Below are 18,409 nucleotides of genomic sequence, written 5' to 3'. Positions count from 1 at the left end.
GTGCGCCACTTGTGCGCTGAATTCTATGAATTACCCCCTTAGAGTCGCTCCAATCACCCCTGTAAATCTGCCTTTAAATCTTATCACAATTTGACCAATGTTACTAGTGCTTTAGAAAATGCATAATGCTGCATAATACTGTAACTATCCTCGTGACCAACCCCAAACCCTGTGAATTATTAATTCAATCCCATTTAGTTTTTGGTTTTACTGATTTAAAGCCCTTGAAAAATCACCACTTGGCTCCATTTCCCCTCAAAATCTCTTGAAGGGGAACCTCTCTTATCTCTCGTACCTCTCTTTAAAGCAGTTCTGAAATCATTTGATGTGCTACGTCATGTCATTGTTTGTTATGTTACTGGATTTATATTGTGCGCCAAGTCCATTTGCATGGTGGATCTGGAAAACAGATGGGTGTGTACGGTACTAATGCGGTAGGCCTATGCACCGGGTACACTATCTTTATGTCATGCTTGGGAACCTCTGCCAAAGGTTCTATACAGTCTTCTTGCTTTGGCAAGTGTGTATGCTCAGTTGCCTTTTAAATGTGCCGTTTCTCTTTTTCCCAAACGTGTCCGAGTCTCCGAGAGACCCCTTGCTGCCCCCAAACACCCACATAAAGTTTTCTTTGGATCATGTCACGTATTTTACCAATGTCACTGATCTGATGGGCTTTTGTAAATCCTGTTTAAAAATCCACTACCAGCATAACCAGAAAACTTGTGTTGTGAACCTGCTCTGGAAGTTCCAATTTTGGGGATTTGGGAGTGTAGACTATGATCAGATATCCGGGTCAGACACCAAAATGGACATGTTTCCCCCTAGACATTTTTTTAACTACCTGTGCTCTACTTCTACAGTTATCTATCAACCTTGTTTTAACTTTTATAAACCTGTTCTTAGCTACTACATGGAGAAAATCACATTTGAAAAAGCCATAAGTAAAATAGGGGGCATGTGACATTGACATATTTTGAATGCAGTTTTTTCTGTCGCAAATGTGGAGCAGACAAAGACGTAAATGCTTCTGTGCTATATTTGCTGTCAGGCCTTCGGTTAAGCATTTGTTGTTTTGTCCATTTTCAGTCACAAGACCAAGTCTTCAGGCTGGCCTCCTCCTTCAGGAACCTGGAGCGGGAACCAGGGGCAACCTTATGGATGGGAGATGGCGGCAAACAGAGATGGGAGAGATTACTTCATCAGGTAAATGGGTGCCATCTTATGCTTTCTTTCTGTACATATGTTGCATAATCTGTAGCATAGCGATTTTACCTAATTTGCTTGGGCTGATCTTGGCATTTGTGTCCCATTCCATACATGCCTTGTAGTATAAGGGTAGTTTTGCAGGCTTCATATAACAGAAATAGCATAATGGTCTGCTTGTAAGATATATTTAGATTGATAAGTTGATATTTTGGTTGCTGTTAAGTGGGCACCAAGATATAATGACCACTTATATACTGTCCCACCCCGCAATTATGTCAAGAAATAGGCATTTTGATCAAAACTCAAATGTATTTGAAAAAAATGAATTCAAGGTGGTCCCCAAGATTTCTGTAGGGGAAGTCACCACAATATTGCACAGTTGGAGGCAGTTTTTCGCCATATCTCATACAAAAACATCTATTTAATTAAAATAGGCCTTCTAATTTCACTTCTGTCACCTATCACTAGCATGGCAACCCTTCCTTTGCCTCAAAACTTTCCATATTACATATAAAGTTACATTTAAAAATAATACAAAAGCATTGCTTTCCTCAATAACATCAATACATGCTAGGATCGAAGAACTATTTCATGTTTTATGCGTCCTATGTAAATCTGGTGCTGTAGGCTGCTAATGTGTCTGCAGTTTAATATATGCTTACAATAACTTGCAGTTAAGTTTTGCAGGGATTGATTGAGCATGCAAAGAATTCAGGTTCACCCAGCCAACATAGGAGAATGTTTTTATGATTTTATTTAACAGGTATTAGTGTTGATCTCCCCTCACCTCACTAATAGAGTCCCACTGTGTGGTTTTAAAATTAGGGCTATATGAAATTTACATTATCATCATTTTCATAGGAGTAGAAATGACAAATTAAGCATGGTCTCAGTTCCCATTCCTTATGAAATATGGATCTATGTGATCACTGCACATTATTTACTGCAAGTCCCAAACATTTTGGATTTGTTTTCTGCCTTTTTATCACTTTTTCCTGTAAATAAATGTAGGGCAGACCCGCCGCCACCCCTCCACATCCCCTATGCTCAATTAATTCCTCTACCCCACTGACCATTTATAATTGTCGAGAAAAAGTGTAAAGATTCAACAAATAATCCCTACATTTACGAGTTTGCAGTGATGCAATTTGACATTTCATCCTATCCCTATGACATATCTATGACCTTCAATTAATACACGTTATCAAATATATCCTCATTCGAATCTGGCAATTGTTGTCTTCATATCAAATCTTAATGTTAACTTTTACTGTGGAAACATGTGGAGTACAATTTAATGAGTTCATGATTTTGAAAGACTTGTGTGCAGACTGCTTGAAAGTGCTACCTGTATCAATGCACACAGAGTTCAAAATGTATTTTGGGTTGGATTGAAATGAATTCCCAATTCATTTTAAATTTAGTGATATACCAGTGCACATTTCCTAATTTAAATCAATTTAGTTTGACAGCACTTTCCAAACCTTGCCCCCTTTCTCTGACCAACCAGGAAAAATAGTTTTAGAGACCATGTATCATTTCTTTTGGGGGCTTTCCATATTCGAGTTTGACAAGAAGCATTTAGTTGAACGAATAGCCTGGCCCATTTAGATCGGAAATCTCACAGTCATTGGGGCCCCATTCAAATCTGCCTCTATGAGGTTAAGACTGCCTCAGATTGTTTTATCTGCTGTTTCTCTTGTGGACCCATCCCCTGGAACAGTAATCTTCTATTTTACAACCTTTACCTTGGTCTTTCTCTGCTTCCTCTGTCCATAATCATAATTTCAGACGGTGTTCTTTTGTGCAGCTTTTTCGAATGTCACAACCATATCCCCTCTCTGCTCACATGTTTTAAAGTGCCAAATATCCCAATGCTTATCTTATAATTATGTCACACTATGTGATTGGCTAGATATTTCCATTGGTCTGCCTCATAGGCAGACATATTGAATAAACACTTCCAATCTTCATTGGATGATTATGACTTCTACATTTGTGACCAAAAACAATGGGGAGGGGGGGTCTACCTGCTCTTAAGACTTTACATATTAAATAGTTTGTATTTCATAATTACTGGTAGCAACCTGCCAGATTGAGATTTGGACTTCTAAAATCTGTCCTAGAAGATGCATGTCTGTATTTGAAACATTAATTTATGAAATTGCATATTAGTACATATTTTGAATATTAATAAGTTTAGTCATTATAAAAAAATGAGTATTAAATCTGAATTTGGTGACAATTCAAAATGGAAGATCCTTAAATTAGAAACTCACACATTCTAATGGTTGTACTTAGAATGGTTTCAAAGTTATAAGCAAAATCATTTTTACATATAACTTGTGATTGTGACTAATGAGTGCATTTAAACTGTAAACTAGGTTTTAGGCTTTACATGATGAGTCATGTAATAGCTCTCCAGAGACCTGTCTGTGAAATCATTCGTCAATGATTGATCGGGCACCAATTGCAGCCCCCTTTGTCCTGCTCACATTAGTCCCAGTAGCTGGCAGTTTTATTTATGAGCGAGCAGGGTAAACAGGGCCAGTTAATGGAAGAATTTGCTTTTCAGACTCAGTCATAAGCCAAACCATCAGGCTACTCCAGAAAATAATCTTATGTGAAGGCCATAGATTTCATTTTCTTGGTATTTCGTTTTTTTTTGTTTTTGCTTTTGTAATAGGAATATCCCATGGAAGACGCCCTAAGGTGTGGTCTAGTTTACTCTGAAATGAAACATGGGTTAGGCATTGAATACAAATATTTTGTTTTGGTTTAATTTTTCTGCATTTTGAAATGAAGATATCTGTAATCCATGACACATTCCATGATTTTTAAAGGATGTGCAATATCTGTTGAAATGTATGCATGTGCTGTATTTCATGAATACCTTTAGTTTGTACATTGTGGTCACTCAAATTTTCCAGTGCAGTAGGCCCAGTTCTCTTGTTTTCACTTTACATTTTTAAACAACACAGTCTTTGCATTAAAGATTCCCAAGGGCCACTGTTCTTCCTAAGATGATTTAGCTTGTGTCACTATTTGTACCATATGTTGAAAGCTGCATCTTTGGTGTACAAGTGAATACCAGCTTCTCAAAGATGCATCCCGATTTGTAGCAATGGAAGAAAGATATAAGTGACGCAGGGAAATATACTATTCTAGCACCTATTACTTTGAATTATGGTAGTTTTCAGTTGCCTTTCATTCTCCTCACATGACCTACCCTCAAATATTAGTATACACATTTATATGCATTGTCAGGCTGATACTAGATCTGAAAAGAATGTTCCAGTAAAACATATGAAGTTATTACATATGGTGTGTTAAAGACTCCAATCAAGCAGTCCCACTAAGTCAGTGCCTTGTCTGGGATTGCTCAAGGGAAGCCCTTATTTATATATTTTTATGTCCAGTTCGTGTACTCTGGATGACAACCCTTATATAACAACCCTCTCTTAGAATCTCCCTGACCCCACTGAGCCAAAAAGTAAGTTTGTTTTGCAAATTTAAAAGGTTTATTTGAGAATTAAACAATATATATATATCACACTTTTATAATAAATTGATATCACACTTAGACATATGACAGTGAGTGATCAACAATGGATGATGTGATACTAGAACACTGGGTAATTACTTAGGAGTAGTATAGAGGATAAGGTAGCTGAGAATGCTTTATATGGTACAAGGAAATGCAAGGTGGAAAAGAAGCAACACAGGAATAAACTTGATATGATTTCAGCAAAACATAATATAATCACCTTTTCCCTTTTGGCAATTACCCCCCCCCCTCTATGCAATGTAAGGAGGTGGAAGTGACACACACAGTTCTTCAGGAATACAATCACAGTAAAATCCCAATTCAGTTTCCCCCTAGCAAGCTTAGATCAACAGGGATGATTTTAAACGCAGGCAAAGTACTTCAAAGGTGGTATGCTAAGAAGGGAAAAATATGCTAAAAATTATTTTAATTCCCTCTAGAGGTTCAGGGTGAGTGATAGCTACTTTAAATTAGTTCAGGAGCACTTTAGCAAATCTCTATGAATGATTGGCAGGTTGCAAACGAATTTCAGCAAAGGAAAGCAAGGACAAATATTTTTACACGTGGCTGAAATGAAGCAAAATGTCAAATCGTGGCAATTTTTCCGAGTGCGTAGAGCGCGATTACAGAAAAAGTATAATGAATAGAAAGTCGGTTCTGGGTTCGTTGGAAAGCCCAGAATCTTAACTTTAAGATGAATTTCGTTCCTAGTACAAACGGTTCCGGAGATACGGACGATTTTGTGAAGGTAGATTCTCAAAAGAAAAGTCAAGCTCAGAATGACAGATGACAGTTTTCAGGTTTGAGATCACAGAAGGAACACAAGATTTCTAGGATGCAGTTCTCAATAGGTTAAAATAGTTTGAATTAGATTATTTTAAACTAAGAGATTGGGTTTTGCACAGTTCTGGCAGTACTCACACTATATTTTGGCCAGGAATGCGACTTCACCACGGATCGGGTCAGGATTGGACTAGGGTTCCCTCGCCACGGACGGTCTCTGCCTGGTTCTGCTCACTGGATAATTCTGCCCTCTGGGTCTGTCAGGCACCGGTTCTGCTCACAGCGGTCTGGTCTGGGTACAGCTCTGCTTTCTGGTCTAGTCTGTGGTTCTGGATTCAGCACTGCTTTCTGGGTACTGGCACAGGGTACTTGCCAGAATCAGACAGCTCAGCCCGGCTGTCTGAATAGTTTGGTTTGGTTGCTAGGTTTTGAAGGCCTGCTGATAGGAGTTCATCTGTTGGGTTCTAGAGTTCTTGGAGTTTTGTTCTGGAGTCAGGAGTCTATGTATGTGAAGTCTGAAGTCTGGATGTGGAGTTGTCTGTGAAAATGCTCCGCAGAAAGTGAAAAAGAAAGTCCCTATCTGGCTTCCAGTGGCTCTTTTTATGTGTTTAGAAAGTAGGTGGGTCGGCTAATTCTGCATGCCCAACCCTCTCAAGATTTGATAGGTCAAAGGATTCTTTGGTCCCTGATTTGAGAAAGGATAGTGGGTCAGAGTGATGTCAGCCATTTACGATCTATTGAAGAAACGCCCCTTTGCTTTTACCTTAGAAATCATTTTTCATAACTACACATATTTCCCAGATACACAGTTGTTTGACATTACATGTACACATTACAGATTACTTAAGGTACATTCTGGCCCAACTCTGATCTTCCTGGGGGCTTGCATTCAAAAATGACAACTTATTTTCCTTTTTAGTTGATTTACCAATATCGGACGTTTACCAAAAAACATGTACACCGCCTTTCTACCCATATTCCATTAATTTACTAGGTCTCTAGCATAAACACAGTGTCTGTAGTATTAATAATTAGCAGGGTTTTGGCTCAGAACATCACAGAGCGACCAGCCTAGTTTTGAACTGGGAGTGAATGTGTCAATTTAAAGATCCCAAAGTTGTACATTTCTGTCATCTGGTTACAATTAGTTATCAATGTTTTTATAAAACATATATTTGCCTTCATTTCAATTCACAAAAAGAGTCTGGGTCCGCCCCCGGAAACTTGGGAGTCAGGAATCGCATGTCTCTTCTGCCAGGCAGAGCTCTGTTTACAGTCCACGCCCAAATGAACATACCCCATTCAATTGCAAGAGTCTATTGTGTCGGCTGAGGTTAGCAGGCCAGGGGGCCACTCTGCATTTGGTTAGCATGTCCATGTGATCTCCTGGCTTCTTGTGTGTAGTTCTGAGGTGAGAAGGTTTCCCAGCCTCTTGCAATGTTAATTGAATCAGTCTGTCTTCAGGGAACAACAGGTGTTTAAAAATGTGTTAATTAACCAAAAAGGCTTTGAAGTTTCCAGCTGTCTCAGGAGGCTGATTAGCTTCTGAAGTAGCAGTTCTCCTGTCAGAGTTTAGACCGCTAGCGCCGGTTTGTGGACAAAGCTGGTACTGCACCCCCATGATTTTAGCAACTTTTTGACATCAAGAAAATGAATTCCCAACAGCTCTGGGTTGCTTTTGGCAATCAGCCTTGCCATTCCCAATGGTTTCAGGCTACTGTGTGTGTAGCCCAATGGTGGTTTTAGGCAGTGCCCTCCTGTGCTCCTAACATAGGCAAAAATGGGTGGCAGCCTATTCTTCATGTTTTTCCTGTGCATTTTCTGGGGAGTTCTGGCCATCATGATGTTTTCAATGGCAGTAATGCACAGTTTTTGTGGTAGGGCTCGGTTGCATGGGTAAAACATCCCACAAGCCCCCCCTCTTGCGATGGCCATTCTGATCTTTCACTGATGGAACTCGCAAGATCTGGGATGTCCGCCTCATCTTCTTCTGGTAGATGGCACAGTTCTGTATCTTTTCCTCCATCAGGTGGATCGATCGGTTCTCCTCGCCGGTCCTGATGGGAATATTGGGCGGTACCCTGGGCCCCTCGGATCTTTGCTCCCGGTCCCTGGGTTGTTCTCCTTGGTCAGTCTCCATGGTTTCATCTCTCCTAGGATGATAAAGCAAAAGCGGCAATACCTATTCGTAGACATTTCTCCCCCACTATTGATCTAGTGGGGCGGCATGTACATTTTATAAATCAAGAGACATAGCATTCTTATTTTGAAAAACAAGATATAATTCAAAGACAGCTGCATACAAGAATCATAATATTTTAGAGACTATATGTGGGATATTTTAGGGTTGGAACTGAATTAATCTGGAGCGGTCCCCTCTGGTATTGCAGAGGACTCCTCCAGTTGCTGCAGTGTGCCTGGGATGGCAACACTTTAGCTGATTTATATGGACCCACTTGTCTTCCCCTTCTGCCAGACTACCTTTGGGGATGTGCATCTTATAAGCTACTGGGGAGATCTTGTCTATAATTTCAAACGTTCCCTTCCATGTAGGAAAAAATGTTCGCTGTTTGGCCTGGTTTCTTTGGAAATTGTATAGGTAAACCCAGTCTCCCACATTATATTCCTTCCTGGTGGTCTTCAGGTCGTAGTGGGTCTTCATGCTATCAGCTGATCTTTCTAGATTCCGCTGAGCATAGGCAAAAGCATTTTGGAGGTGTTTCCTTAAATTCTCCACATACTCATGAGTTGTGGAGGCATTTATCAACGTCTGCTCGTGGGTCCTGTAGAGCAAATGCTGGCGAAGCTCCATCTTGTATCCAGTCATCAGCTCAAATGGTGACATTTTAGTTGCAGATGACGGGGTAGATCTGATGGCCATTAGGACCAGAGGTAATCAGATATCCCAACTTGGCCCAGAGTCTGCCACAAACTTTTTTAATATGCTCACAATGGTTCGGTTGTATCTCTCTACTGCTCCAGAAGAAGCTGGCCGGTATGCAATATGTAGCTTCCTTTTGACCCCCAGTATCTCCCACATCTTTGTCATTACCTCGCTGGTGAAATGGCTACCTCTGTCTGACTCAATCCTTTGAGGTAGACCAAAACGGGAAAAGATGTGGTTAATCATCAGGGCAGCTGCTGTTTCTGCCTTGCAGTTTGGGGCCGGGAGACATTCCACCCACTTGGTAAACAAGCACGTGACGGTCAACATGTACTTGTTTCCTCTAGATGAGCGAATTACAGGGCCTATGAAGTCGATTTGCAAATCTGACCATGGTAGTGTCATCCCCTCTTTTGGAGAGGTGCACGGTGTGTGAGGGATGATGGCTGAAATTGTGCACACACCATACACCCCTTCAAGTATTGGTCGAGGTCCTGCCCCATGTGCGGCCAGTATGCAACCTCTCTTAAGATTTCAAGTGTTCTATGAAACTCCCTATGACCGGCAGTGGCCGCATCATGGGCGTGACTTAACATCAGGCTTCGGAATGAGGTAGGAACCACCCACTGATCATGGCCAGCTTGGGATTTCCTTACCAACAAACCGTCTGGGATTCGGAACATCTTTGGACATTTCATCAACACTCTAAGGTCCTCCTTCCCAATGTAATCGGTATCCGTCAGAGGAAAGTTCTCAGGGTCCTCAATGTGTTGGTAAAACTTACCAATTTTTGGATAACCCTTTTGAGCCGTAATTAAATCAGCATCAGGGGTCTCCTTACTCCATTGTGCAGTTGAAAGATCATTGTGAGCATTTGTCTGGGACCTAGTGATAGCAGTGACCTGGATTTCCCCCAACAGGGACTCTATTTCTATTGGATCCCCTTGGATGGCCCCGGTTTTGGCCAGCTGATCAGCTAAGTCATTTCCAGTTTTGTCTGGTCCCTCTACTTTGGAATGACCCTTGATCTTTTTCCAATAGATGGTCATCCCATTCAAGGTGACCAGGTCATCAATGTTTTGGATTAACTTCCCATGTTTCAAGGGTTTGTTATTAGCACATAACATGCCTCTGGTTTTCCAATTAACCAGGTGCTCCACGAACCCGTTCCGTACATAATCCGAATCTGTGATTATGACCAGTTTGTGGAGTTGATGTTGGACAGCAGTGAGGATGGCTTGATGCACAGCCATCAACTCTGCTACCTGACTACTTCAGGGACCAATTTTGTACCCAGCGGAGGGTTCTGGGGACTCATTCACCCATGCATTCCCTATGCCGGCCACCAGTTCTTTTTCCCCGTTGTTGTCAACATGGTAAGAGCATCCATCCACATAGACAGTGGGCATTCCCTCACACTTGTCTTCTTCAAAGACTTTGTGTGGGGAATTAAGGTATGCCTCCATGTTGTCCTTGAGTTTTAGACTTTTGTCCTCGAGACAGTTTTCTCTGGCACAATCATGCAAGTCAGCCAGACCTTGCACGAGGGGACTCTTCTTGTTTTGGCCAAATCTGACCTCCACAGGAAAGCCTTGCATTGACAGAATCCAGGAAGTAATTCGGGAATTACTCACATTTCAGGCCCGGATTCTGTCACTTTGGAGGTATTGCAGAGGCTGGTGTGGAGTCTCCACTATGATGTGTTCCCCCTGGATGAATGGGCGGTAATTCTTCAATGCCCAGACCATTGCCAGGAGTGCCTTTTCACAATCGTTGAATTTTCCCTCCACAGAGGATAAAGTTTTGCTCGCATAGGAGATTACTTTATTGACCTTGTCATGCTTTTGGTATAATACTGCCGTTAAGCACGTATTAGAAAACCCTGTCTCCAGGAAGAACTCCTTGTTTCTGAAAGGGTAAGCTAGGCAGGGCGCTTGTGAGAGGCTTCTTTTGAGTTGTCTTACTGCCTCGGATTGTTCTGGACCCCATTCCCACTTGACCCCCCTCTTCAAGAGATGAATCAGGGGTCTGGTGATCTCTGCGTAGCCCTCAATGAACTTTCTGCTGTAATTAGTCAGTCCAAGGAGACTCCTTAGTTCCCGCAGAGTTGTGGGATCCTTCAGTTTCTGAAGTGCTTCCACTTTCTTTTTTTGGGGACAGAGACCCTGAGGAGTAATCTCATTCCCCAAGAAATTAACACGGGTTCTACACCACTGTGCTTTCTGAAAGGAAAGTTTTGCTCCGGCAGCCCTCAACTGTGTCAGAACATAACGGATCTCCACTATGTGTTCTTCCACAGATTAACTTTTGATGAGGACATCATCTACATAAGCCAGGTTACCCCTCGCACCCAGGTCGGGCATGGCCTTATGTAGGAAAATGTTGAATTCATTGTCGGAGTTGAGGTATCCGAAGGGAGTCCAGGTCCATGTGTACTGCTGGCCCCCAAAGGTAAAAGCCAGTTTGTATTGGTCCTCCCTACTGAAAGACACGGTCCAGTATCCATTGGTCAGGTCTATTGAGGTGGATACCTGCGACCCCTGAATCTGGGCCAGCCCTTGGTCAATGTAGGGCAGAGGCCATCGGGAAGTATGGACCCGTTTCTTGAGCTCCCTAAGGTCGGCGCAGAGTCTCCACTGGCCGTTTGGCTTCAATATTCCCAGCACCGGATTATTGAAGGTGCTGTGTACTTGGACAGATTATTCCCCGGGACTCAAGGTTCTTAATTATTTCAGTAAGGGACTCCATGGATGTGAGAGGCAAGCGATATTGCTTCACAAACACTGGAGTCATGCCAGGGTCCGTGGGAATTGTTGTTGTGTGGATGTTGGTGTGACCACAGTCATATGAGTCTACCGCAAAGAGATCTTGGAAATCCAAGAAAACTTGTTTCAACTTTTGCTTCTGTTCCAGGGTCACGCAGGCATCAGCTAGGTTGACTCTCTCTTCCACCATCTGCCTGAAGCCTGGAAAGACTTCTGGTTTTGCTATCTCAGTGGCCTCCTCCAGCTGGGTGGAGAAGTCCCTGGTCAGAGTGCTGATTTGGACTGGAGGCTTCAGGTGGGAAAGGCAGCCCTCATGGACCTGGAAAATCACCTCATCCCTTCTAAAGTCACAAGTCACGTCTTCCTTACCATAAGGACAAGAAGTGTACACCAGGAAGTTCCCCCCATGCCGGGTAAAGATCCTGTCTGGTGTTGTATTGTCATCACTGTCACTGCCAAAACAGTCCTTGGGGATTGGTCCTAACAGTTCATTTCCTAAATCAATGGATAAATGTCGGTCATCAACCACCATTCCAATAATGGTGCCTGCGGCTAGAGTAATACTCTTTAAGTCGCTGTTATCCACCTCTATTGGAATGGTGTCAAGTTCTATGTTGACTAATGGTGTTGGGTTTACCTCTAACCCTTGCTGTTGGAGAGAAGCATTTAGATGAATATAAGCATCAGGGTTTTTCAATTTTTGTCCTCTTTTAACTTTCACTTCCAGGGAGAATTGTCGGGTCCTTTCTGGGATGGTGACTTTCTCTTTAATCTGAATTTCAACTGCATAAGGTAGCAATTGAGCTGACCTAAATGCTTTTTCTGGATCATCAAAGCCCATGGGATTATCTGCTAATCGGGACCAAGCTTTGAAGTTTATTAGGTCCAAACTAATGGCAAAGCGATTGAGAATGTCCCTGCCTAAGTAAAAGGCGGCAGTGACGTCTCGCACGACCAAACAATTATGGACTATGGTCTTGTTGCCAATGGAGATTTTGAGCATACACCTGCTTTGCCGGAGATGTTTGGAATTAGGTGCTTCCAGGTCCATTTCCCATTTGTCTATCAGTTTGAATGTGGGAATGGCTGGATCTTTTGGGAGTTGTCGGAACATGGCTTCGCTAGTGAAGCTCTTACCGTTGTTCACACACGCTCGGGCGAGAACAGAGTCCTTCCCATCATTTAACTGAACAGGGATGAACAACTTATCTCCAATTTGCTGAATATCAGCCAGGCTCTGAGCTGATTTCACATCTTTCTGGACTATAGGAGTGGGAGTTTCTGATTGTGGATTAGTAAAGAATTTCAGAGTGTTTTCTTCCAGTGTGGAATAAAACCTTAAACTGGAAGGAAGGTTGATTTTCAGAAATAGAGAGGACCCCCCATCACCAGTCTGTTGTCCTACTGCTATTACTGTCACGTCTGGAATTTGGTTGTTCTGGAAGTGAAATTCTATTTGGTCAGATTTTTGTTCAACCATGTGGCAGGTGCCGTTTAAACTAACATTGTTGACTATATTGGTCGGCTAGTCTGGGTCCAGATGACCTTGTTTACACAATCTATTAGGGGTGACAACCTTCTCAGGCGGTCATTCCCTAGTAAACAAGTGGTGCCCTCTGGAGTCACTACTATGACCGGGTGTTTCACCTTGTGTCGCCCAATTTTGATGTCCAAATCTGCAGTCCCCTCGACAGGAATTTCCTTCCCGTAAAAGTTCTGCAGTTGTCCAGGAAGAGAGGTGAGAGGAATGCAGTAATTCTCCCCCCTTCCTGCATTTAGTTCATCAAAGGCCCTTTTGGACAGAAGAGTAGCTTGGGATCCAGTGTCCACCAGTGCCAAAATTGTACCCTGCCCCTGTACTTGTACCAGGGCATAGTATCTTCCCTCCTTCTCCTCAAGGGGGCACAGATAATGCACATTTTTGGACAACTGGTGGGCTAACTTTCTGGTTTTGGACATGGCGAGAGAAGAGATTTGGGCAGAATTCTGTGGAGAGCCTGGGGAATCTGAAAGAAAAAGTTGGCAACTGGAAATGGTTTCGGGTTCTGGGCCGCCCCCATCTTTTTATAGGCAGTCATCAGGATGGGTTTGACCCATGGGATTTTGGTATTGTTGGTTCTGGGATAGAATGATGGGCAGCGACAGCTCAATCCCCACATCTACCCAGTCTATTGGTTGGGTTTTAGGTTCCCCTAGTTCCGGTTCTGGGCCGCCCCTGCCTTTTTGGAGGCAGTCACCAGGATGGGTTTGAACCAGGGGTTTTGTTGTTTCTGGGATAGAATGATGGGCGGCGACAGCTCAATCCCCACATCTATCCAATCTGGGTTGGAATCCCTTGGGACCCATTTTTCCTTGGGAGGAGTTCCCCCATCTCTGAAGGAGAAGATCCTTTCCCCAGGATCCCCTTGGGATCCCTCTCCCTCAAATTGGAAGACCTGTACCTCCTCCACAAAATGGGTCTGTTTGGGTCCTTTGTTTGTCCTACCTCCTCTCTGCTCCTTGGGTGGCAGACTTTCAGGTGTAGTAGATTTTGTTTCCGGTTCCTGAGTTTCCAGGGGCTGTTTACAACTGGGGAAGGAAGCTTTCTCCAAGGCTTTACACCCCCTTCCCCTTATGCCTCCTCCCGGGGAACCGGTGGGTTATCGGGGTGCTGCCCCTGTCATTGTTCTGGAGCACTAGGTCCAGAGTTTGGGGCATTCTGTGCCGGCATGCCCATCTGAGGGTTCTTTTGGGCCCTCAGCATGCATCCCAAATCCTGTGCCATGTTCTGAACCTGGTGGTCTAACTGGGAAACCCGCTCAGGCTGATACGGGGTCCGGTTTTCTCCCCTGGGCTGATCCCGGGAAGGGTAGCTATCCCTTCTCTGGTAATACCCTGGGTTGGGAAGATTCGGGTACCCCTCCACCCTTGGCCTCCCCTCTCTCGGATTAGGTTGTCTGGGCTCAGGGAATTGGGGAAAGACGGATGGATGGTTTTGGGGCTGGAAACCTTGTGGATACCTGGGGAAAAAGTTTGGCCCAGGGTTTGGTGAATTTCTGCCCTCCTGTGGGAAGTTTGGAGGGAAGTTCTCTGGCTTAGGTGCTTGACTGGATCCCCCCCTTGGGCTGGAGGAGTCCACACATAACCCAGGATGGGTCGGTTTCCCTTGTAGTGGGGATTTACATAATTAGGGGAGTCAGGGACTCCATTTGTGGGACTACCTCTTTGACTCCCTGTCTGTGACTGGCCCGGGTTAGAGTTATTCTGCGCAGGCAGGTTTTTAGGCCCCCCGTCTCCAAATCTAAAACGGGGGCAACCTTTACCTCCGTCACCTTGGCAGCAGCAGGGGTGCTGTTGGTTTTGGGGTTTTTCTGCGCATTACTTTTATTTTCTATGGGCTTCTGCACCTCATAGATCCGGGTTGCTTGCTCAATGACCCAGTCTAAACATCTTTTCTCGTGAAAATCTCTCACGAGCTGGGTCATTATGTACTTGGTAAGAGCATGGAAAAATGTGTTGATGAATTCTCTGCTGTCCGTGCGCACCCTTCTGGTGGTCTGCGCAAAGGCACGCTTCAATTCTTGCACAAATTCTTGTGGGGCCTGATCCTCCCCACATTGCAAATTGTAGGCTGCCTTGCAAGCCTCTTGGGGATTTCTATGTACAGAAAAATCTTTCAAGATGGCCGCCCTATATGTGGACCATCTTGAATGGTTTTGGTCTTCCAGCCCCGCAAAGAAACTGGAGTATTCAAGGGAGAATGTCCATTTGACGTACTGAATGCAGCTACTGCTGTCCTTCAAATGGAAAGTCTCCATCATTTGCTCATAGAGCTCCAAGTGTTCCCAAACAGAATACTTGGCGTTCTTATGATAAGGCGTGATGACACTCCTGATTGCCTTAATCTGTTTTAAGGGGTCCTTAAGCAAGGACCTTATTGGCCTTTTTGGTTCGGGTAACCCTGGTCCATTCATCCTCTGATTCAGAAGCACTTCTCCCAGAGGTGCACGTCTGATCTTCCAGGTTTTCCTGCATACTGCAAGCCTGGGAATAGCTGGCAGAATGTGGGGACCTGGTCTCCTGTGTCCTGTAACGCTCAGAGGAGTCTTCAGATCCCTCCTTGCTACCAGGATTTGATGGGTACCCCCCCCCCACTGACCTACCTGGGCAGAGGTTTTCAGGATGCCCTTAGTGGGCCTACTCTCCTGTGGTTCCCCACTAAATTGCACTGTACTTAGGTGCCCATACCCGGATGCCCGCCCATCCATTCCTGGGTGGTACTGGCCTATGAGCCCCATACTTTTGGCTGGATAGTATTCTGCCATCCCTGTGGCCCTGTGCTCATGTGCGCCAGGGGACATGGGGGTGGCAGAGTCCATGGACTGGGAGAGATGAAGGCCTCTGGTACTAGGGCTCCTGAGGTTATGCTCAGGCGTTTCCCTTTCTCAGCGAACCTCATCTCTATCAGCTCCTGCTCCCTGTTGCAATGCAAAAGCCTGCGCTTTCAGTTCCTCAGTTAACGCCTTACTAGAGTCTATCAGTCTCTCCTGCATGGCTACCTGTTGCTGGAGCATATCATTGTGCTGGCCGAGAGCCTCATTCTCTCTCTTTGCCTCCTGATTGGTCCTGGAGTACTGGGCCAGTCTTTACTGCAGGAGGGTTACCTCCTGAGTCCCATCCCTACTGGCCTGCTCCTTTCTTGCCAGAGCCTCTTCCACCCTCCTGGTGTGCTCTAACAAGTTTTGATGCTCTTTTTGGAGGTCACCCTGGAGGGCCAAGTGTTTTTCTTCAGTTTTTCTTTTTAAATGGCAGACTTCCTGGCCTAAGGTGTCCCTTTCCTGACTAAGAGTCTGCATCTGTGCCGCCAGGTCGTCCCTTTGCCTTTGAAAGGCACCAGCTTTCTGGTGCTCCTGATCAAACTCTGCCTGGGTATCCAGGTCTTTCATGATCAGTTTATTGCTCTCTGTCTTTTCCCTATCTAGGTGGCTTTGCAGGGTAACTACCTGCTCAGCACATGCCCTATTGAAATCTAATTGTTGCTCCAGCTTTTTCTGGCTTTGCAGTATGGAGTCCAAACCTTCTTGGTACTCCTTCTGCAAGGCCAGAAATATGGTATCCTGGTCAGACTTTTCCTGTTGCAGGATACACATGTCCTCTTTGATGTTAATGAGATACGGTCTCTTCTCATGTTCTGACTCCTGGCTTCTGTGCATCCTCTGCTCAGAAGAGACCAGGTCAGATTGGGCCTTCTCTAACGCGATCTGTTGCCTATTTGCCAGATCTTGGCCTTCAGCACATTTGTCCTGCATGGCTCCCATATATAGATACAAATATGCTGCTATCCTAACCATCTTGTCATGTTCATCTTTAGCTTTAGGAGCCATGTATAGTTCACTCAGGGCAACATGTAAGGGACCCTGATCTCTCCAGATATCTAACCCAGTTGCAGTGACCTGTTGTGTGATTGCCTGCAACCACGCATCCTGGCCCTGCTCAGTCCATTCACCTCTCACAAATAGCTTATGTAAAAAGTGCTCTCTGGCTATTTTGATGTCTACCAGTGTCGTCATTCTGGAATTTGAGTTCCTTCCTGATTTACAGAAGTTTGTATTTGATTTTGCAAAACAGACCGTTTCCTTAGAGCGTTCCTTTGAGGGGTGCTTTCACAGTGTAAAACAGCGTGGTGATCTAACCGGATATGTGTATCCGGTCAGTTGGCACACTGTTTTAAGCTGCACAAGTGGTAAATCTAACCCAGAATCTCCCGGCTCCGAGCCCCCACTTTGTTAAAGACTCCAATCAAGCAGTCCCACTAAGTCAGTGCCTTGTCGGGGATTGCTCAAGGGAAGCCCTTATTTATATATTTTTATGTCCAGTTCGTGTACTCTGGGTGACAACCCTTATATAACACCCCTCTCTTAGAATCCCCCTGACCCCACTGAGCCAAGAAGTAAGTTTGTTTTTCAAATTTAAAAGGTTTATTTGAGAATTAAACAATATATATATATCGCACTTTTATAATAAATTAATAATTGATATCACACTTAGACATATGACAGTGAGTGATCAACAATGGATGATGTGATACTAGAACACTGGGTAATTACTTAGGAGTAGTATAGAGGATAAGGTAGCTGAGAATGCTTTATATGGTACAAGGAAATGCAAGGTGGAAAAGAAGCAACACAGGAATAAACTTGATATGATTTCAGCAAAACATAATATAATCACCTTTTCCCTTTTGGCAATTACCCCCCCCCTCTATGCAATGTAAGGAGGTGGAAGTGACACACACAGTTCTTCAGGAATACAATCACAGTAAAATCCCAATTCAGTTTCCCCCTAGCAAGTTTAGATCAACAGGGATGATTTTAAACGCAGGCAAAGTACTTCAAAGGTGGTATGCTAAGAAGGGAAAAATATGCTAAAAATTATTTTAATTCCCTCTAGAGGTTCAGGGTGAGTGATAGCTACTTTAAATTAGTTCAGGAGCACTTTAGCAAATCTCTATGAATGATTGGCAGGTTGCAAACGAATTTCAGCAAAGGAAAGCAAGGACAAATATTTTTACACGTGGCTGAAATGAAGCAAAATGTCAAATCGTGGCAATTTTTCCGAGTGCGTAGAGCGCGATTACAGAAAAAGTATAATGAATAGAAAGTCGGTTCTGGGTTCGTTGGAAAGCCCAGAATCTTAACTTTAAGATGAATTTCGTTCCTAGTACAAACGGTTCCGGAGATACGGACGATTTTGTGAAGGTAGATTCTCAAAAGAAAAGTCAAGCTCAGAATGACAGATGACAGTTTTCAGGTTTGAGATCACAGAAGGAACACAAGATTTCTAGGATGCAGTTCTCAATAGGTTAAAATAGTTTGAATTAGATTATTTTAAACTAAGAGATTGGGTTTTGCACAGTTCTGGCAGTACTCACACTATATTTTGGCCAGGAATGCGACTTCACCACGGATCGGGTCAGGATTGGACTAGGGTTCCCTCGCCACGGACGGTCTCTGCCTGGTTCTGCTCACTGGAATAATTCTGCCCTCTGGGTCTGTCAGGCACCGGTTCTGCTCACAGCGGTCTGGTCTGGGTACAGCTCTGCTTTCTGGTCTAGTCTGTGGTTCTGGATTCAGCACTGCTTTCTGGGTACTGGCACAGGGTACTTGCCAGAATCAGACAGCTCAGCCCGGCTGTCTGAATAGTTTGGTTTGGTTGCTAGGTTTTGAAGGCCTGCTGATAGGAGTT

The 18,409-nt window shown here is 44.0% G+C and overlaps 1 protein-coding gene across 5 annotated transcripts in view; it reads left to right on the top strand.

The window, feature by feature from the left end:
- FRMPD4 (FERM and PDZ domain containing 4) overlaps positions 1 to 18,409 on the top strand; it is a 1,539,383-nt gene that overhangs the window by 369,976 nt on the left and 1,150,998 nt on the right. For all 5 annotated transcript variants that reach the window (XM_069639729.1, XM_069639730.1, XM_069639731.1 and 2 more), the window contains one exon: positions 1,087 to 1,203. In XM_069639729.1, coding sequence (XP_069495830.1) covers positions 1,166 to 1,203 — 38 coding nt within the window. In that variant the 5' untranslated portion in view covers positions 1,087 to 1,165. Of the gene's footprint in view, positions 1 to 1,086; positions 1,204 to 18,409 lie in introns of those variants that run through there.

The sequence above is a fragment of the Ambystoma mexicanum genome, chromosome 7q, assembly GCF_040938575.1.
Source record: "Ambystoma mexicanum isolate Mex_15411 chromosome 7q, UKY_AmexF1_1, whole genome shotgun sequence".
Classification (NCBI taxonomy): Eukaryota; Metazoa; Chordata; class Amphibia; order Caudata; family Ambystomatidae; genus Ambystoma; species Ambystoma mexicanum.
This window is presented reverse-complemented; position numbering and strand designations above follow the sequence as displayed.